General features: G+C 36.9%; 1 protein-coding gene across 2 annotated transcripts in view; it reads right to left on the bottom strand.

Annotated features, from left to right (window-relative positions):
- Window positions 1–18,688, bottom strand: part of LOC118269053 (uncharacterized) — a 72,206-nt gene that overhangs the window by 38,917 nt on the left and 14,601 nt on the right. For both annotated transcript variants that reach the window (XM_035583938.2, XM_035583936.2), the window contains exon 2: window positions 2,655–3,414. In XM_035583938.2, the coding sequence (XP_035439831.1) occupies window positions 2,655–3,333 (679 nt within the window). In that variant the 5' untranslated portion in view covers window positions 3,334–3,414. The remainder of the gene's footprint in view (window positions 1–2,654; window positions 3,415–18,688) is intronic.

An 18,688-nucleotide genomic window follows, 5' to 3' on the forward strand; every position in this document is an offset into this window, starting at 1 on the left:
AGAATTCAAAACTCCTAATGTTGAGTTATCCCAAAGGGATACAGCAAAACAATCAAGAATAAATAGCATAATAACCAAACAATTCATCCAAAACAGACTAAAACTGCAACAATAGCCGCCTAATCACGCAAACCAAACAGATTGAATTGACACAAACAAAGCACAGCTCGGGAATATCAAGCCGGACGGACAAACTGACGACCATTTGTTCTCTCTATTTATTTAATTTATAATTCCTCAACAATACAAACACTCATCCATTATTGGAGAATCACATCATAAATGAGAATGGTCCAAGTGACTCTGTGCCAAGGGAAATTGTATCAAAAGTAGTGAGGATTTTGTGTCAGTTTTGCTTGATATATTTTTGGGCGGGTAATAATAGATAGTACATTGAATCTTTATCAATATTTCACCTTAATCGACATTTCATTTTTATCTAATGGGTCGAAGAATTTGCCACTATGTCGCCTGATAGAGGCCTACGACGGAGCATAATTTAAAAAAAATATTTAAAAAGTACTCATGTTACTTTCACAAGAAAAAAGTATTTATTTGACAACAGACATGGAACATGGTACATAAAAAAACTTTCAAAAATAAAATAACATCTACAAACAGCAACAAGAAAAAAGAATCAAAACAATTGAAATCTTTACAAATAAATAAATTGAAATAAATCAACTTCCAAACACGTCCCCACTTTTCCCCTTTTATTCCTGTTTCCCCGCCCTCCGCTTTTAGCACGCACCATACAGCTACCGTGGACCCTCGGGACCTGAATACAAATTCGCGCTGAGCAACAAGCCTACTCCATAAATTTTCGAAAAGGCTCGCTAATTTGTCAAAAAAAGGTGTACGATACAAAGTGAGATGTAGCAGAGCGTAACGAGGTGAACAATACTGCCTACCCTCTTTCAGTAACGGTGTAATGTATTCAGAATCTCGAATAGGAAAACACGAAATCTGTTTTTTTTTGGTTGGGGTATTGAGAAAAGAGTGTAAGATAGCAAAAAGTGAGTGCTACACGTAGTACACGTGTACCTCGCGTCACTGACGGACAGACTGACAGATTATTATAGGTTTCTTTATTTGTTGACATATCAAAATACCTATTTATGGTTTAACTAGCTTCTGCCAGCGACTTCGTACGCATAGATAGGAAATCCCCGTTTTTTTTAGTTCCCGTGGGAATTTAGGGAAATCCTCTCTTGGTGCTCCCCGACTCTATGACTGACTACACATAACAACTAATACCGTACTCTTCGAAACTAGGACTACCAAATTTATACCCGTAGTTTAACTTTTTAGAATCAGAACCTACAGCCGCACACACATTTCTTTATGATATAAAAAATATAAAAATAATTTCGTTGAATGGACGCAAAACGTCGTATTCGGAAGTCTCACAAGTCAGGCAATCAATCGAATGAAGTTCTCGAATAAAATGAGGATAAAAGAAAAAATCCGTTATCAAGCCATTCGGTACTTAATTCTTTGCGATAAAATGAACGCTTGTTTGAATCGGAAGTGATAAAGTACGCTTCTCAACTTTTGATTAAGGATAAGACGAAATCCACTCATTTTAATGGTAAGAAAATCCTCATAAACCGTTCCTTGTAAAAGTGTTTTTAACTGAAACGAAACGCTCAAAATCCAAGGCTACTCTTGAACAAAACAAAATGGAGTGAAAGGAAAGCTGAAAATACTGAGAATTTTAGAACCGAACAATTTCATTTTTGTACTCAAAAAGATATAAAATCCAACTAAAAGTCACAATCATAACCAAACAAATGTTGAAATTCCAGCAGAAATCTGCATCTATAATGCACCATTACGTATTCAGTTCGAGACAACATAATACGGAATCTAACTGCGTATAACTATCAACTTAGATAATAGCTCAGGTGCACACAAGCAAGATAACAACCCTAGTCCTATGATCCGGTTCAATGACTCCATTCCAAGCTCCTTAATTATTAATTTACCGTCTAGGGACCGCCAGGTAGCCTCAAAGATATCCATGCATAATACATAGCATGTCACCTTTATTACAAAAGCAGTAAAGCTGATTTTAATTCGCACCTTTCCCTAGTGTCTCTATCCACAATGAAAGCACTTAATGTATATTTTATTCATTTTTTACGTTGGACTGAAAGTTTTGTGTTTATAGGATCAAATTGATACTGAAATTTAGATATAAGTTTTTAAACTGACATGGTCACTAACACTATAATTAGAACTCATGACGGGATATTTACCATGTTTATTGAATTTGGTGAGTTTCCGATATTTCGGCACTGTTGCAAGCGCTCCAGTTAATCCGTGATCATGGCGCTTGCAACAGTGCCGAAATATCGGAAACTCACCAAACAATAAACATGGTAAATATCCAGTCATGAGTTCTAATTATAGTGAAATTGAGGTGTAACATTGGAGACAGTTTCAATTTTATCTGATGTTTGTAGGATAGCTGGTGAGTAATATTTAAAGGTAAACATAAATATAACATCACGTCTTTTATTCATTGAAGAGGCAGGCAGAGGAGAAAAAAATGTAATCTATCCTTTCATCCCTTCTAAAGGCAAGTTTCAATATGAATTCCTTAAAAACTGCTACGTCGTCTACTAAGTTCATCATATCTGAATACTCACTCGTATCAGGCGCCAGGTCGTTATCCACTTCATGTCCAGTGATGTTCATCATCAGCGCGCTCCTGTTCTCCTTCGAAGGCTTGGCCACCTCCACCAGCTCCACATAGTCCACCTTCTTCAGCACATCACTACTGTTCCTGTCTCTGTCTATCTCACTAACACTCCTATTTAGAAAGTCACTCTCATTTATTTTTGCTGCTATCAAAAATTCAAACTTTGGCATGTCTTCAGCAAACTCTGTGTCTGGCCTGAACAGAATATCAGTGATGGTGTCTTCTCTGTCGGTTTCTGAGTTTATTATATCATCTAGCAGACTACTTGATATGTTCATTTGTTTCTCGACTGCCCTATCTTCCCCGTTTGGTATTTCCATGGTCTTCGTCTGGTCTCTCATGACCTTTTTTGATAGATCTTCGTCTCTGCCTTGTTCAGCGTTCATGAGACCTTCTAGTTCGGATTTTGATGTTCTGTCTGTTTCTCTGATTTCTTCATCCGTCTCTTCAGCTACGATGAGGGTATCAGAGTTGGGGTCGATGGGTAAATTGAATGTGTTGTTGTTTCCAAACTTGATGACGATGTCTGTGCTATTCATGTCGGAGTAAGGCCGGGCGTGGACTATGTCTGCTGTCAGCAACGCGTTCAGGAGGAAGAACATGAGTTTTAATTTAACGTTAGTCATTTTGTGTTTGATTATGGGTTCATTATTATTATTTAGCGTCAGTTCATTGTTGATGGGGCTTCAGAGGCTGCTGGTGGACATCTGTGAACAATAACAATATGTTATTAATCTTTCAAGCTTTTCATTTAATATCTGATGGTAATAGTATAATGGCGGGTCAATTATATTCTCACTTGGACGCTCTATGATGGGATTGATTGATGACATTTTATTGTTATTGGCCATACAATAGTTGACTTTATTGCCTTTTAAATCAATTTATTTTTTTCTTTATTCGCGAAATATATAAATAGTCAAGCTCGTTATTCAGTGATACCAGTTGTTATGAATCATAGCTGTATTTCGACAATAAATAATAGAGAGCATAAAATAATAATATTTTAATAGTATCATAGGGTTCATTTCGTTATTACAAAACCAATAACAAAAACTTTCTTCTGTAACAAAGTAATTTTATTCATAAGTTCAGGAAATACATTTTTATATGAATATACCTAACCTACCAAGACACAACCCTAATACCAAATTGTGACCAATTTGCGAACAGCCCCCTGTAATCAAGCAGTAAGCTAATATAAGAACATAGACCAGCAGTAAGCAGTGCCCAGCTAACTACACGATATGATGGCGACGGTCGCGCCGTTCCGTTAACCCTGCCCGTTGACCCATTTCTGCGCAAACTATGTAACGATGCGTTTAACTAGCGTCAGTTGCGGCCGGGAACCGAAGCTGTGACCCTGATAGGTTGCGTGTATAGGCTATCGTTTACACAATGTGTAGAAGATCGTCATTTGTTAATCAACTATTATGGTTTAAGCCCGATGTATTGAAGGGGCTGAATAATTTGTCATCCTACGCTAGTTACAATGCTAGACTCAGTATTACAACTGAAAACTTACGAACATTTGAAATATCCAATAATATTATACCCAATCTAAATCCGAAGTCTTGACCTGACCTCAACCTTGAACAACAGTAGAACTTGCGAACATTCGACGTATGAAAATTGTAAACAAAGTTCGACATATTATTATTGTAAGTAGATATATGTATATACCTAATACATGATATTGATATATGATTGCAGGTAAAAGTCATTGGATGATTTCCCCCTTAAAAAATGGTAAATCTATCTTCTTATAACACACACGTTTGACGACCCTTAAGAGAAATAACACTCATGCCCACCATTTCACAAAAAAGGTACGACAAAAATGGTACCAAAGTTAGTTAAGGTTTAAGGTCGTACACGTACATGCGATGCGTACCTACTGATAACGCCATACGAAATGCGTACGATGCCTACGATGCGGGCCTGTGGATGCGTACCTTTAACAATAAAAAAGTAAACAGCTCACAAATCACAGATTTGCCAAAAACTACCGTACAATAAATAGCCAATGTGTGCGCACGCTTACCCGCGCTCCAGCCGGGCCGTAACGTTTGAATTAAGAATGACTCGCCGGCAATTTGTCAAAGTCCTCGGGACGCGTGACGGCTCATTCAATAGAATGACGCGTAGTTTGCAACGAAGCGCTTTTAACACGTTTTATATCATGAAGTTTTGTACCAGGCAAAATTAGTAATTTCACACATGTTGTTATGAGAAAGATATAGAAACGATTTCCTTATTGAGCAAGGAATAAGAGCTACTATACGATGTCGACTTGTCGCTCAGTCACTCATTGACTAAAACATTGGTGACTAGACAGTCCAGGAGACGAAGCCAAACGACAACTTACAAAGTAAGGACTTTGAAATGTGAAATAGTATGTAAAGAACACGCAGTGTCGAATACCATCCATAAGAAGTAAAGTATCACACTCGTATATTAGATACAAATACAAAAAATTTGTAGTAGTGACTTTAGAATTATCAGCAAGCACAATTATGGCGACTCAATGACACAGTTCTACAGTAAAAGTTGAAAAACTACTAGCTGACCGGGCAAACGTTGTATTGCCATAAAAGTTATTTCGTCAAAAAAAATTTTAAAGATCAACCCTTATCAAATTGTGGTATGGAAAATAGATAGTAGCCGATTCTCAGACCTATTGAATACGCAAAATTTGGTTAAAATCGGGAAAGCCATTTAGGAGGTGTACGGTACCTAACTAACATTGTGACATGGAAACTTTAAATATTAGATATAAATGCAAATTAACTTCAAATCCCACACTACCAAAACCAACAACCATTCTTTGCATCCACACCTCACGACAATACCTTTGACATTTAAGATGACGCAACACAGGGTTGGTGTAAAACTACGCTTGAGAAAATGTGGGACTTTAAAATCACTGCGGCGAGAAAGGGTTACACCTCAACGGCCCAAAATAACCACAAACCCTTCAACTTGTTTGTTATTTACGCAAAATCGTATTCAAGAGGTAAGTAGATACATAATGTAGACATTAGTCTAATATTTTTTGTAAGCTGTAGGTCTTTTCATAATGGAAATATTTGTTTTTATAGTGATCTCCCAATATACTTTCATATAATATATTACATATGTATATTATACATATAATACATGACCGCCTCGTTTATCGAGTGGTTGTAAGAGCGACTACTGAGCAAAGGGTCTCAGGTTCGATTCCCGGGGACGTGCAAAGTATTACTGGGCTCTTACAGTTTTTCGAAAATTTCTCATCAGTAGCACGGTGTCTGGAATTGTGCCTGTACATGATAATAGACTCTCCCCCTATTACATGGGACTTATAACACAAATGATGAAAAGTGGCAGTACCGGTGTACATTGTACAGTGGCATTACGTGCCGTAATGTGTACCTCTGCCTACCCCTTCGGGGATAAGAGGCGTGACGATACGTAATACATTCTCAAACATATTAAACATGGTACTTTATGAACAAACCATAAATTAATATCCTTACAAACAGCCAGAAACTTTAATTAATCCACTCACACTCCGAATGACATTAACCAAAATATTGTATTCCAGAAACACTCCTAACAATCAAACTCTAAACTTTAAACCTTACAAAATAAGGTTCAAATTAAAAAAACAATTGACATAATACAGTTTCAAAGAGTAATAAGTTTAATAATAGACGCTATGGCTAATAACTTTAAAACTATTTCGGCATGTAGCGTGGAATGGTTGGGTGAAGTGCCGTAGAGAGTCACTCCCACTTTTAACCGGCAGTATAAAAGTGATAAAACCCGGACGGAGGGTAGAGAGCACTTTGAGCACTATCACGTTACTGGGAGCGTGCTTATCTGACATGCTAGTAGCCTACATCTAGAATAATCTAGATCATACGTGGGGCACTACGCTTATCATATACTTATATTATATTCAAGTGTAGGAGAGCCATGCTTCGGCTTCGGCACGAATGGGTGATACCTCGGCCTCACAGAAAACCGACGTGAAACAACGCTTGCTTTGTGTTTCGTTGCATGAATTATTTACCCCATTTCCCAATCCCCGATTCCCCCAACAACCATTAAATTCTTACTGTCAAAAGGCCAGCAACGCACTTGTAACGGCGCTGATGTTTCGGGTGTCCGATTGTTTACCATCAGGTGATCAGTCTGTTCGTTTATCGGCTTCCACCATAAATTAAATTATGTGTTAATTAAATTAATGTACCCATTACATATCTTACAATATAAGTACATAGGTCTCAATAGTACTAAACGCACAATATTTGTAGAACGTAAATTTTGTAACTGGCTTTAACATATTAGTATCAAAACAATAATTAATGCAAATTACTTTCCAGATTTTACAGGTGTAAAACCAAACAAAATTAATCAATTCAAAATACGTAATAATTTATCTTAGTTCCGTATAATCTCACACATTTATCAAACAGAGTTACAACTAAACAAAAGTATAACTCACACTGAAACTTACACCCTCATGAAATACAGGAGGTTCTATAAAACAGCCTGTAAAGCTAAGTTAATCTGTCTGCAGATTTCCCGCGGGATTCGAACCCGCACCGCGTAGAACAATGGCTCAAATGTCACGACACATTGTTACTCAAGTCGTTTTGATATCCGAGATTATCCACCCTCCATGTTTGAGGTAAACTCGTCAGGTGGGATTGGAGGGGATTCGATGAATGCTCGTCAATTCAAAACTGCGACTGCGACTCAAAACTGACAAATGTTGGTTATCATCGATAATACGATGTCACTAGTCTTTTGTCAAATGTTCAGTCATCTACAGGAATACAGCTTCATTACAAAATAATGCTAAAGGTACAAGAAGCTATAGAATGCTAAGATTATAAAATTGCACTTGGAATAAAGAGCAAAATGTCCGCATCATTTTACAAAATGTTTCAATTAATACTATCACTGTCACTATCACCAGAGTAAAGTATACTGACTTGTAATAACCTCAGGGATCTTAGTAGGAGTTTGTTTTAAGTTTGACGAGATTGAAATGAGAGTACCGATTCAAATGAACGAACCATTTAGAGCCCCAAACGCGCTTTCGTTTCGATTTCGGGTTTTAGGAAAAGTCTAAATGCATTATACACATAAATACGACATCCACAAACCCGTCACAATATCCGAGGCATGTAATATCACCGACTTGTCACATCTTTGAACATTCTTTAACGTCACGATGCGCAATGTAGAAAGGGTTTCTGTGTCACACCCGCGGCATTTTACAATATGGCGGAGTTTCCCGCATTTTTCCCAACAAACCCTTTGATTCCCCACATAGATTGCGGCGGCCTTGACCATGGGGTTATTATAAGGTGTTTGGGAGTAGGGGGGAGGGGAATGGAATATTGCGTAAGACTGCGTTCAATTGTCCATGGGTCGTTTTAGCTGATGCGTTAATTTACTGGTTAATATGAGTCTCGGTTTAACGTCAAATAAAGTACCTACATTCATCAAATACATGAAATTGTTAACATAATTACGTAGAATAGAGTTTTCTTAAAATTTAAATATTGAGTTATAAAAATATCAATTAGGAAAACGTTAATTAACGAAAGTTTAATTACAAAAGACGTTCTATTCTAGAGTTATATAAAATCGAAAAGACTAATTCATTGTTGATGAAACGAAAGACGTGTGTAAGAATCGTAGCAATTGGCGTTCCATTATCTCTGCCTACCGTCATTGGAGACAGGCGTGAGGTTATGTATGTATGTAAAATGTAAGAGTCACCATACATGGACTGCTCAAGCAGCTAAACAGTGATTCACATATGCAGTCACAGTATTTTCTTTTGTTTTCCCACCCACGTAATACTCATGTTAACAGAAGCATGCACGATTTTTAAATACGTTTGGCAAGCTTACCACCCGCTTACGAAATTCAGTTTTAATCCCTTGTAATTAAGTGTTTTTTACAACGTTTAGCTGTGCTCAGTGGAAATTTTTCGTATAACAAACAAACCGACTAAAATTGCCGGTGTATGAAAGACTTAAAAATTTGGAACGAAAAGTATTGGATGAAGCTTTTTACGTTGGGAGTATAAACGATTAACATTTTTTTTTTTCATATCTAGAATATAGTACTTGATTTTGCCTACGGCCTCGCCCGTATTCCCTTTAGATATGGCTTATGTGTTTTTCCTGACCATAATCTACCCCTGTTTCAAATTTCATCTGGATGTCTACAGCCGTTTTGATGAGAATGAGTAACAGACAAACAATATTTACTTTAAAATATACTCGATTTGTATTCAATTAAAAAAAATAACTTTGCTACAAGTTCATATACACATAATACCAACTAACAATTTGTGGACCACAAAAAGAGTTGCTCCGTGCGGGAATCGAATCTGTTAATGAAAACCGTAAATAGTATCTTAAACCAACTGCTAAACCCTTTAAAATAATCATTAACTACACATGCATGTTTATAAAACATAGTACTTAAAGTATACACAAAGACAAAACAATATCACTGTAACTTGATCAAAGACTACAATCACCCGCGCACGACAAACGACAATAAACAAGACGGAACAAACAGGATATTCAATTATCTAAACATTAATTAACAGCGTCTCAATAACAAAGCCTCTCTATACAGATCTACCTACTAATTATATTCCATTACGGATACCCAACCCATTTCATTTGTTCAAGAACAGTGTTCCCCGATAATGATAGCTGAATTTAACAGTTTACTTAATGGTCCGCTATGACTCTGACGTTGCTGGTGTACTTAGTACATGGTGACCGTTTACCATCAAGCAGATGGTAAACTTTGTTGTTATTGATAGTGATTTAAAAACGATAATAATACTTAAGTAAAGTAATATCATGGCCTCACAGAAAACCGACGTAAAACAACGCTTGCATAGAGTAAGTGAGGTTGACCAGAGGCCTGATTCCCTAACAACCCTTAAATTTCTAACCCCAAAAGACCGGTAATGCACTTGTAATGCCTCTGGTGTTCCGGGTGTCCATGGGCGGCTGCGATTGCTTACCATCAGGAGATACGTTCACAGGCTTATACCATAAAAAAGAGAATGGAATTATGCAATGTTGAATAGATTCATCCCATCATATGGGAATTCAATGTCTAATTTTCAAAAACTGTACAACTTTAGCTTTGTTTAGCTTCTGCTCACACCTTCGAGAAAATAAAGTCATGATGTTTTGTTTATTTAATCAGGAAAACGTTAATTAACGAAGGTTCAATTACAAAAGGCGTTCTCGACCATTTTACAATAAATATTCTACGCTGTTGAGGAGGATTGATCTCTTACAGGTTTGAGAGCTTTCGGGGTCTTATTAAATTCTATTTATATCGTTGATGATGAAAAATATGTAGTACGGTAGTTAATTGGCACTTCATCTGTATAGACCTATTTTAGATTTGTAATTTAAATCTTATAACGTTAACAATAGAGCATTCGTTAAAAAAGTGTCGATAGGAATGCGTTCTGATAAATAGTAACTAGATACTTATTTACCGGCGTCATCTAATTAAAAATGTTTGTTGGAAGAAACAAATAAGTGACTACACGTTTGACAGGCTCCCACCTCTCTGACATATATTACAATTTTCAAATCGCATCCTCTTATTATCCACAGTGGACTGCCACGAGCTATTGACAATGACACTTGGAACGACCAAATAGCTTCAATAGAGGACTAACCGACAGACTGACTTTTAATCTTTTGTTTCACGTTCGAAAGTGCCTTCCTGGTCTAATAAATCTTGACTTTGACTTTGATCCAAGAGGTACAATATCCACTTCATTTCCAGATTTCAGATTTTTCTGTTATTTCCTCTCAACCCTTCCTCCGCCATTATTTATTCGTCAGCTGCTAAGAGCAAAGTTATTAAAGAAACAAGTTCAATGTTTGTTCTTAGATGTATTCCTGGAAGATAAATAATTTTCGAGCAATCCTTACATTAAATTACAGCGCGATGTTCGAAACAAAGTATTTATTCTTGGAATCATATATTCAAATTCCAAAAAAATCTGCAAAGCCTTATAAATACATTCGTTCTTTAAAGCTCGGTGAAGTGCCACCGCTTCATGGTAGATATCCTACCCATTCGCACGAAGCGCTTCGCTTCAAGCTTCCTTGTGCAAACTGCTTGGTAGTGGAAGTCCTTGCCGGAGTCTGTGTTTCCTGATAGGTATAACCTGGGTATCTTTAAAGCCCGAGTAAATAGGTTACTTGTGGACAGACGTGCTCAATCGAAGGCCTCATCGTCAATTACCATCAGGAGACACAGCGACCAAACCATAAAAAAATATATATTCAAAATATTTCTTCAATAAGAAGCGAACAACCTAACTACAATACTCACCTATTAATTTCATAAAACTCTCTCAGCTATGAATCAAAACGAACAATACAAGAAAACTCTAACATAAAGAAGATTGCAAACAAAGCAGATAAGATAGTGAAATTCCACCGAAGGTACCTTGGCCTTTACCGACGCAAATACATTTATTTTCAAAATAACTACGGTGTTATACGATGCTGCGGTAAATACGCCACTACACAGGTGAACGGAGAAGGTGCACAATATCTATCAAAATACTGAACCAGAGTCCAGAGGACCTAAAAATCTGGAGATGCGGACAATATAACCGGTTACCGGGGCTCCGGCTCAAAGTAAGAGAAGGAACGGGGTGGTTTTAAGTCAGTAATAGTCTGAGACTCCCTTTCGCCTCACCCAATGCGGAAGAAGTCGTTGGATGATTTTCCCCCGTCAAAATAAGAACCCCTAAAAGGATTTCACGAAAGTTTAAGTTTTACTTAATTTGTCGCGAGATATGATGTCATATCAATCTTATGACAATGGTATAAGTCGTGCTAAAGTCTCAATAAAATACCTATTACCCAGTACAGCGGCCACTCTTATACACAAACAGCGTCCTCAGTAATCAATTAATTACACTTTCAAACACTTGACACAGCTAAAAGAATAACATAACGTGACACGTTTGGTCCCCAAAAGAGAAGGCAGAGATACATACACAACATAACACTAACTTTTCACCAGTTATCCAATCCCCGATTCTCCAACAATCATAATTATATTCCTAACCCCCAAGAGGCTGGCAAAGCACTTGTAACGCCTCTGGTGTTTCGAGTGTCCATGGGCGACGGCGATTGCTTATCATCAGGTGATACGTCTGCTCGTTTACCGGCTTATTCCATTAAAAAATGATATGTTATGAGTTCGATGTAGAACTTCTCCATAATTTAAACCTTCTACATAACTTGAACAGTGACAAACAAACAAACGCAGCAGATTTACTGCTGCTCAGGCTTTCATTGAAATTAGACGATCGTCCGACTGAATTTATTTTATTGCTTTCGAGAAGGAAAAGCATTCTTTCCAACCATTTTATTATCGCCAAGTGAGCTTCAGGGAAAAAGGCGTTGGAGCTAAAAAACTATTTGAAAAACGAGTTTCAAACAGTTTTTGAACAAAAAATGGCGTTCAGTTTTCTGTGTGAAGTTTTTTAAAATTGTTTTTCAATGTAAACTAACTGGGTGTGGTTGTGAATGGAGGGCTTTTGTGTATTTTATATGTATGTATGTATATAGATAGGTATATGTACTAATGGTACCTATGTATATACATGTACACTAGGATAAACTTTATAACTATCTGTGTTACCCATATCAGATAACTTTCCAAAAAATATAAATGTAAGCGAAATATTTTTTTCCTAACCAATACTCGTGTAACGTTTATTCCATTAAATTAATGAGATATGTAGAATTCTGAGTAATTTATTCCATTTAAATAAGATTTTACCAGTGAGCAATTTCGTATCTTTCACTAGCGAAAAATGAATGTATAATATTCACTTCTACACAATAATATTATCAACTTATACAGCATATATGTAGTGTAATATTATCACAAACTCCCTAACAAAAGAAATTACAATAATATTAAGTCCAGTTGTTATAAACCGACACTCCCCATAAGTCCTTCTTCACACACACTTCAGAATCGATTTTATTACACGTCCATGGGGCTGCCGATACCATTTTCCCTATGAGTCCCATAAGAGGGTGGGCTGGGTACTTAGACAGCGTTTTATTGAACAGTCGGAGATGTGCTGTGTTTGTATATAGGAATGCCTCTTGAATTTTAATTATACTGCGTGATGATATAAATTGAATGTTGTTGACGAAAGATCTTGGATTCGATTCGAAGTTAAGATTGTTAAGAAAAATTAAACCGTTATTAGATATTCTTAATGTTTTGTTATATTAGCTAAGACCTGCCATAGTAAGTAGAAAATTCCGATCCGGAACTGCAGACTACCTAACGGGTTACGAACGGGGTGGTTTTTAGTCAGTTAGGGACAGATACTCTCTCTCTCCTCGCCCAAGGCGGGATAAGTCATTGAATGATTTTCCGATGATTTTATGAAGAAAATATTTTGGTACTGATCTGATTTCTGGTTTAACAAAAATAAGGTTTCGGTTTTTGGGTTTCAAAAGCGTTGCTATCAATACATCCAAAATCATCTCGCTGACCAAATACTGAATATAAATCTTTTAATTATTATTTTTTTAAACAAAATACTAACTACACACACACACACACACAACTTCACGCCTTTTATCCCCGAAGGGGTAGGCAGAGGTGCACATTACGACACGTAATGCCGCTATACAATGTACACCCACTTTTCACCATTTTTGTTATAAGTCCCATGTAATAGGGGGTGAGCCTATTGCCATATCCGGACACAATTCCAGACTCCGTGCTACTACTGAGAAATTTTTCTAAAATCCGAAAAAAGCCCAGTAATGCTTTGCCCGACCCGGGAATCGAACCCGGGACCCCTTGTTCGGCAGTCGCACTTGCGACCACTCGACCAACGAGGCAGTCCAGCCAAATACTAACTATTTAAACAAAATACTAATAATTAATGAAAAAAAAAAGAAATCACGAAAATGATATAACTATTTTACAACGTCATCGTACTTAAAGCAGCTTATTTAGTTCTGAGCTCTTTATATCTCGTACCTAGATAATAAACGTTCAACTTTTATGATGATGAGATAAAAAACAAAACAAGTCGAGACAAGCCTTCAAAATGTAATTACATAAACTTGTTGAGGCCACTTCAGGAGAGTTCTTATGTAAATATGAAAAGATTTAACATTTCTATGTAAATTGTATTTATTGTTTTGTGGTATATTTAAATATTATTGTGTTTTGAGTATGTTTTACGTTTTTATTACTGAAAGGGTGTGTTGTTGAAGTGGTGTTACTGTCAAGTACAAAGTCTTGAGTTCAAATCATAAGCTTCGAATAAGGACTTCTTATGTGATGCTCATCTTTTTCATATGATTTATGATATAAACAAATAAACGAGCTGGCGGATCATCCATGGACACCCAAAACACAAGAAGCGTTACAAGTGCGTTTTTAGGGTTAAGAATTTAAGGGTTGTTGGGAAATCGTGGATTAGGAAGATTGGGAAAGAGAGTAATTGGGCTCCCAGTAACCTAACTTATACAACGCAAGCGTAGTTTCATGTCAGTTTTCTGTGATGCCGTGGTATCACTCAATACCACAGTTGAGCCGGCCCAATCGTGTCGAAGCATGGCTCTCCCACACTTAAAAGTTAGTGGATTTAACTGATTGAGTTAAATAATAATGAATTGCAGGTTCGCGTTGGTTTTCAATCAGGTTGGTTTGTTGGATCACTATAATCGAAACTTTATTTGGAAAGTTCCATCTGTCACAAGTCTCGTCTGTTATTTTACCTGATCAAAGTTTACCTAATTCTTAGATTGACTCTCAAACATTCATAGCTACCAGAAATCTTACCCATACACTCTCAGTGCCACACACACGTTCTAGGAATCCGTTCAGCGGCCGACATTAATCTTGCTAAACCGATATTGATTCACTTAAGAGACTTTCGAAATATATAAGTATATCAAAGTCTCACTTCCAAGATCTTTTTTATGGGATAAGTCGATAACGAGAAACGAACAGATGGATTATGTACCTAATGGAAAATTACCTTTGGCATAGCTCATGGACACTCGTAGTACTAGAGGAGTTGCGGGTGTCCATGGGTACCAGACATTTAAGCATTGCCGGCCTTTTGGGAATTTGAGCATTGGCGTTGGGGGTTAGAAATGCATATTATGCATGCAGTAACATCACTAACACGGTAAAATACAGCGCAAGTATTGCTTCACGCCTATTTTTGTGAAGCCGTTGTATCACTCCGATCGATTCGGGACATTCGTTTTCAAGCATGTCTTTCCCACACGAACTCATCTCAAAACACAATACTTCCCAATAAACACTACCACACTGAAACAATTAACACCGCACCACAATTTGAATAGGCAATTTACTAAAAAAGCAACGGAACCCTAATTCTGCGCAGTAATTGTTCGCGAAGGGTTCTGTACATCTCACTTAATGGAAATAAGGCTGGAATTGGCTCCCTTTGAAGACGGCTGTATTTTCCTTAGTAGTTTGCGGCCCTTCTGTTACGGTCTCGGGTATGTTACAAAGTTATTTTTGTATTATATAACATAACATTACAGTCTATTATTACTCAAAATGATAGGTTACCTAAATGCGGTATACATATTCTATAGTAGGAAGAAAGTCATTCACTTATTAGTAATTGTACACCGAACTTTGGAATCATTTGTTTATTATCGTAGCGAAATCTAAATTTTTCGACATCTAAATAACGATTTATAGTAACCCCAAACTGCAAAAAGCTCGATTATGATGCAGACAACACGTACAACTAACATCAAATTCATAACATAAACATAGAGGGCAAATCACAGCATGATCCCTGATCCTTGACACACATAATTATTAGATCAACAGCACTCACCTATAAATTAGGGAGTCGATTAACAAATTACCTTCGTCTTAATAAAACGTAATAATACTAGGATCCCATTAAATCCCTGCACGACTCCGAGGTGTGTGCTAACGCACTTACAGGGTGTTCTAACATACTTACGGGTGTATTCTAATGAGCAATTGACGGTGGCGCCCCCCTACGTCACTAATTATGGCGACAGGCGGGAGCCCGCTGTTGCTAAGCAACGGGGCGTCTTGTTAATTTAAAGCTAAGTGCGGTGTTGTTTTGTTCATGCGAAATCACGCGTGTAAGTTTGTGATTAAGGAATGGCGTTTGAGAGATTAATGAAAGGAGCGAGGAAAATGACTGCTTGCGGTTTTTGTGTATTAATCTAGCGGAATAAAATGTAATATTGAAATAAAATAACCAAGCTTTGATTCGCAAAACCGTTTTTCTTACATCAAATGTAAAAATCATGTTATGTTCATAAGCAGCTTTTACTTTATATAAATTCTGTGTCAAACATCAATGAAAACAATCAGAATGTCAAAAAGTAAATCCGTGCGCTTTGCCGTTTGAACGTGTCGGTATTGAAAAATGGCGTCCTGTCACCTGTCATTGTCGGTTGACGTCAAACCGTCGCCCGCACAAAATACAAACAGCCTGTATTTTATTTATTTGCATAAAATGTTGGTTATTCGGCGTCGGATATTTTGTGGCTACGCGTCAATCTGACCAGGTTTCATAAACGAAAATATCAAAAATATTGAGAGTTATATAGGTTAGGTAGGTACGCTCTACCACCAAAATTCAATTCGAATCAGAAAGGGATATAATACGCAATGAAACTTACAAAACTAATATATTATTTGGTCGATGAAAAATGTCCTGTGCGACTTGTATCCACTAGTAACACAAAAAAATTAGGTACTAATACAATCTAGTTGGATTACCAACAATTAATAAGTATCACAAATAAAATCCCACAAAAGTATAATTACTACGTTATTCAAAAAAGCTTTAATTATTCTAATTTTAAGTTTAGTCAATATTCAAACCTTTTACAACGTACAAATATCACCAAACAACATTGATTTGACTTCACACAAACAAACACAAATCCAATCAAAATTTTTAACCACTCCTATCACAAACCTACTTAATCGAGTGTCAATCATAGTCGTGCGGTTGACAGCTACCTGCTTACACCTATACGTGACCTACCTTACTCCCATCGCGGGTAAGGGGTAGACTATACATAGTTTACAAGATGTCACGCTTGGGAATCACCCTGCAGGTGTGGGTACGGGGTTATGTATGAAGAGGACAAGGTTATATTTATTTGGATATCACCTCATATACTAGGAAACTATCAAAGAATTCAAGATATACGTCTTCGTATGTAGCTATGAATACGACGTTATTTTACCTGAAAATTAAAGTTTTTAATTTTAAACGTATTAGAATAGATAATAGTGGGTTGTCATTCGCAGCTGCACAGTTGGTGTGGTGGCTGAGAGCAAGTCTTTGTGTGATACGCAAATGTTGTTTCCGGTCTGGGTGTCATGTGTATGTGAAATTGTATGTTTATACAACACACGATGCAGGAGAAAAGGGGTATTTTGTGATAGTAGGAAACCGTAAAAACATCAAAATAAACAATACACTGCAAATTATTTGATTAATGAATTAAAAAGCCCCATCGCCAAAAACCATTTAACCATAACAACGTAACATTAGGACTCCTTCATTAATTATTAAAAAAAAAGAACCTTTTTCATAAACCTAACGGCCTCCATACAACACATGTTCCTTTTTCAAAATAAAACCGTTTTATGTGTGTTGGCGTGCGAGTGACATTCGCATTACTGGCAGCCCTGACTAAATTGTACATTAGGGTTGTCATACACCGGGATATTTATGACGTTTCACGTCTCACCGCGCTGCGAAATAGAGTGGTAGCCAGTCAGTACCGACTTTTTTACTTCATGATGAAATAAAATCGGTTTTTAGACTGTCTCTGATGTTCTATGCTTAATGTTACGCCGTAGAAATTGTTACATAAGAAACAAAATTCAGAGTAACGTGGTGTTTCCCTGCCTACCCCTTAATAAACAAAAAGGGTAACACTAACTAATGTAAATAAAAACACAAAACTCATTATTGAACCATCAATATTCTGAAAGAATACTGAAAAAGCAAGAATAGCCTGTAACGGTTCGTTTAATTACGTAAATATTATTGTAATGTTTCAGGAAACCCCTACAGGAACAATGTTAATGTAATTTGGAAACAAAAAACCCGAGCAGCAACTGAAACAGTATATTGAGTACCTTTTTATCTTTGCTTTCAATCCTGAACTTCTATCTCTGTCACTCTATCGTGATAAAAAAGAGATGGAAAACTTTTTGATAATGCTATCAGCATCAGTATCCGTTCAAAAGATTTTAAGGGTAGCCTTTTGTTCTAAAAATTAAGAAAAGTAATTATTTAATGTTGCTCCTTTTTTAGGCAGACGACTAAAATACTTTTTGCTAATCTCATTACAATAAAAATGGACGTACTTAACCTATTATAATTCGATTTACGAGCTTCTATGGGATCTCTCGACAGCTCGCCAGTCTTATGCACTCGAGGTTGCCTATATACTACAAGTGAAACAACATTTGTGATACCACGGCCTCACAGAAAACCGACGTGAAACAAAGCTTGCGTTTTGTGAGTGAGGTTACCGGAGGCCCAATTACACCCCTTCCCAATTCCCGATTCCTCAATAACCCTAAAATTCCTAACCTCCAAAAGGCCGGGAACGCACTTGTAACGCCTCTGGTGTTTTAAGTGTCCATGGGCGGCGGCGATTGCTTACCATCAGATGACCTGTCTACTTGTTTGTCGACTTATTCCATAAAAAAAGTAAGTATAATAATCTAAGCATAGATTAACTTTTAAATCCTTGATCTTAGCTGTGACGTAGACACAAACTCTTAACTATACAAAACACACTCAAGATTAGATCTAACATCCAACATTTCCCTAACAAGTCAACTTCTAAACCCAACATG

This window comes from Spodoptera frugiperda, chromosome 2 (genome assembly GCF_023101765.2).
Source record: "Spodoptera frugiperda isolate SF20-4 chromosome 2, AGI-APGP_CSIRO_Sfru_2.0, whole genome shotgun sequence".
NCBI lineage: Eukaryota > Metazoa > Arthropoda > Insecta > Lepidoptera > Noctuidae > Spodoptera > Spodoptera frugiperda.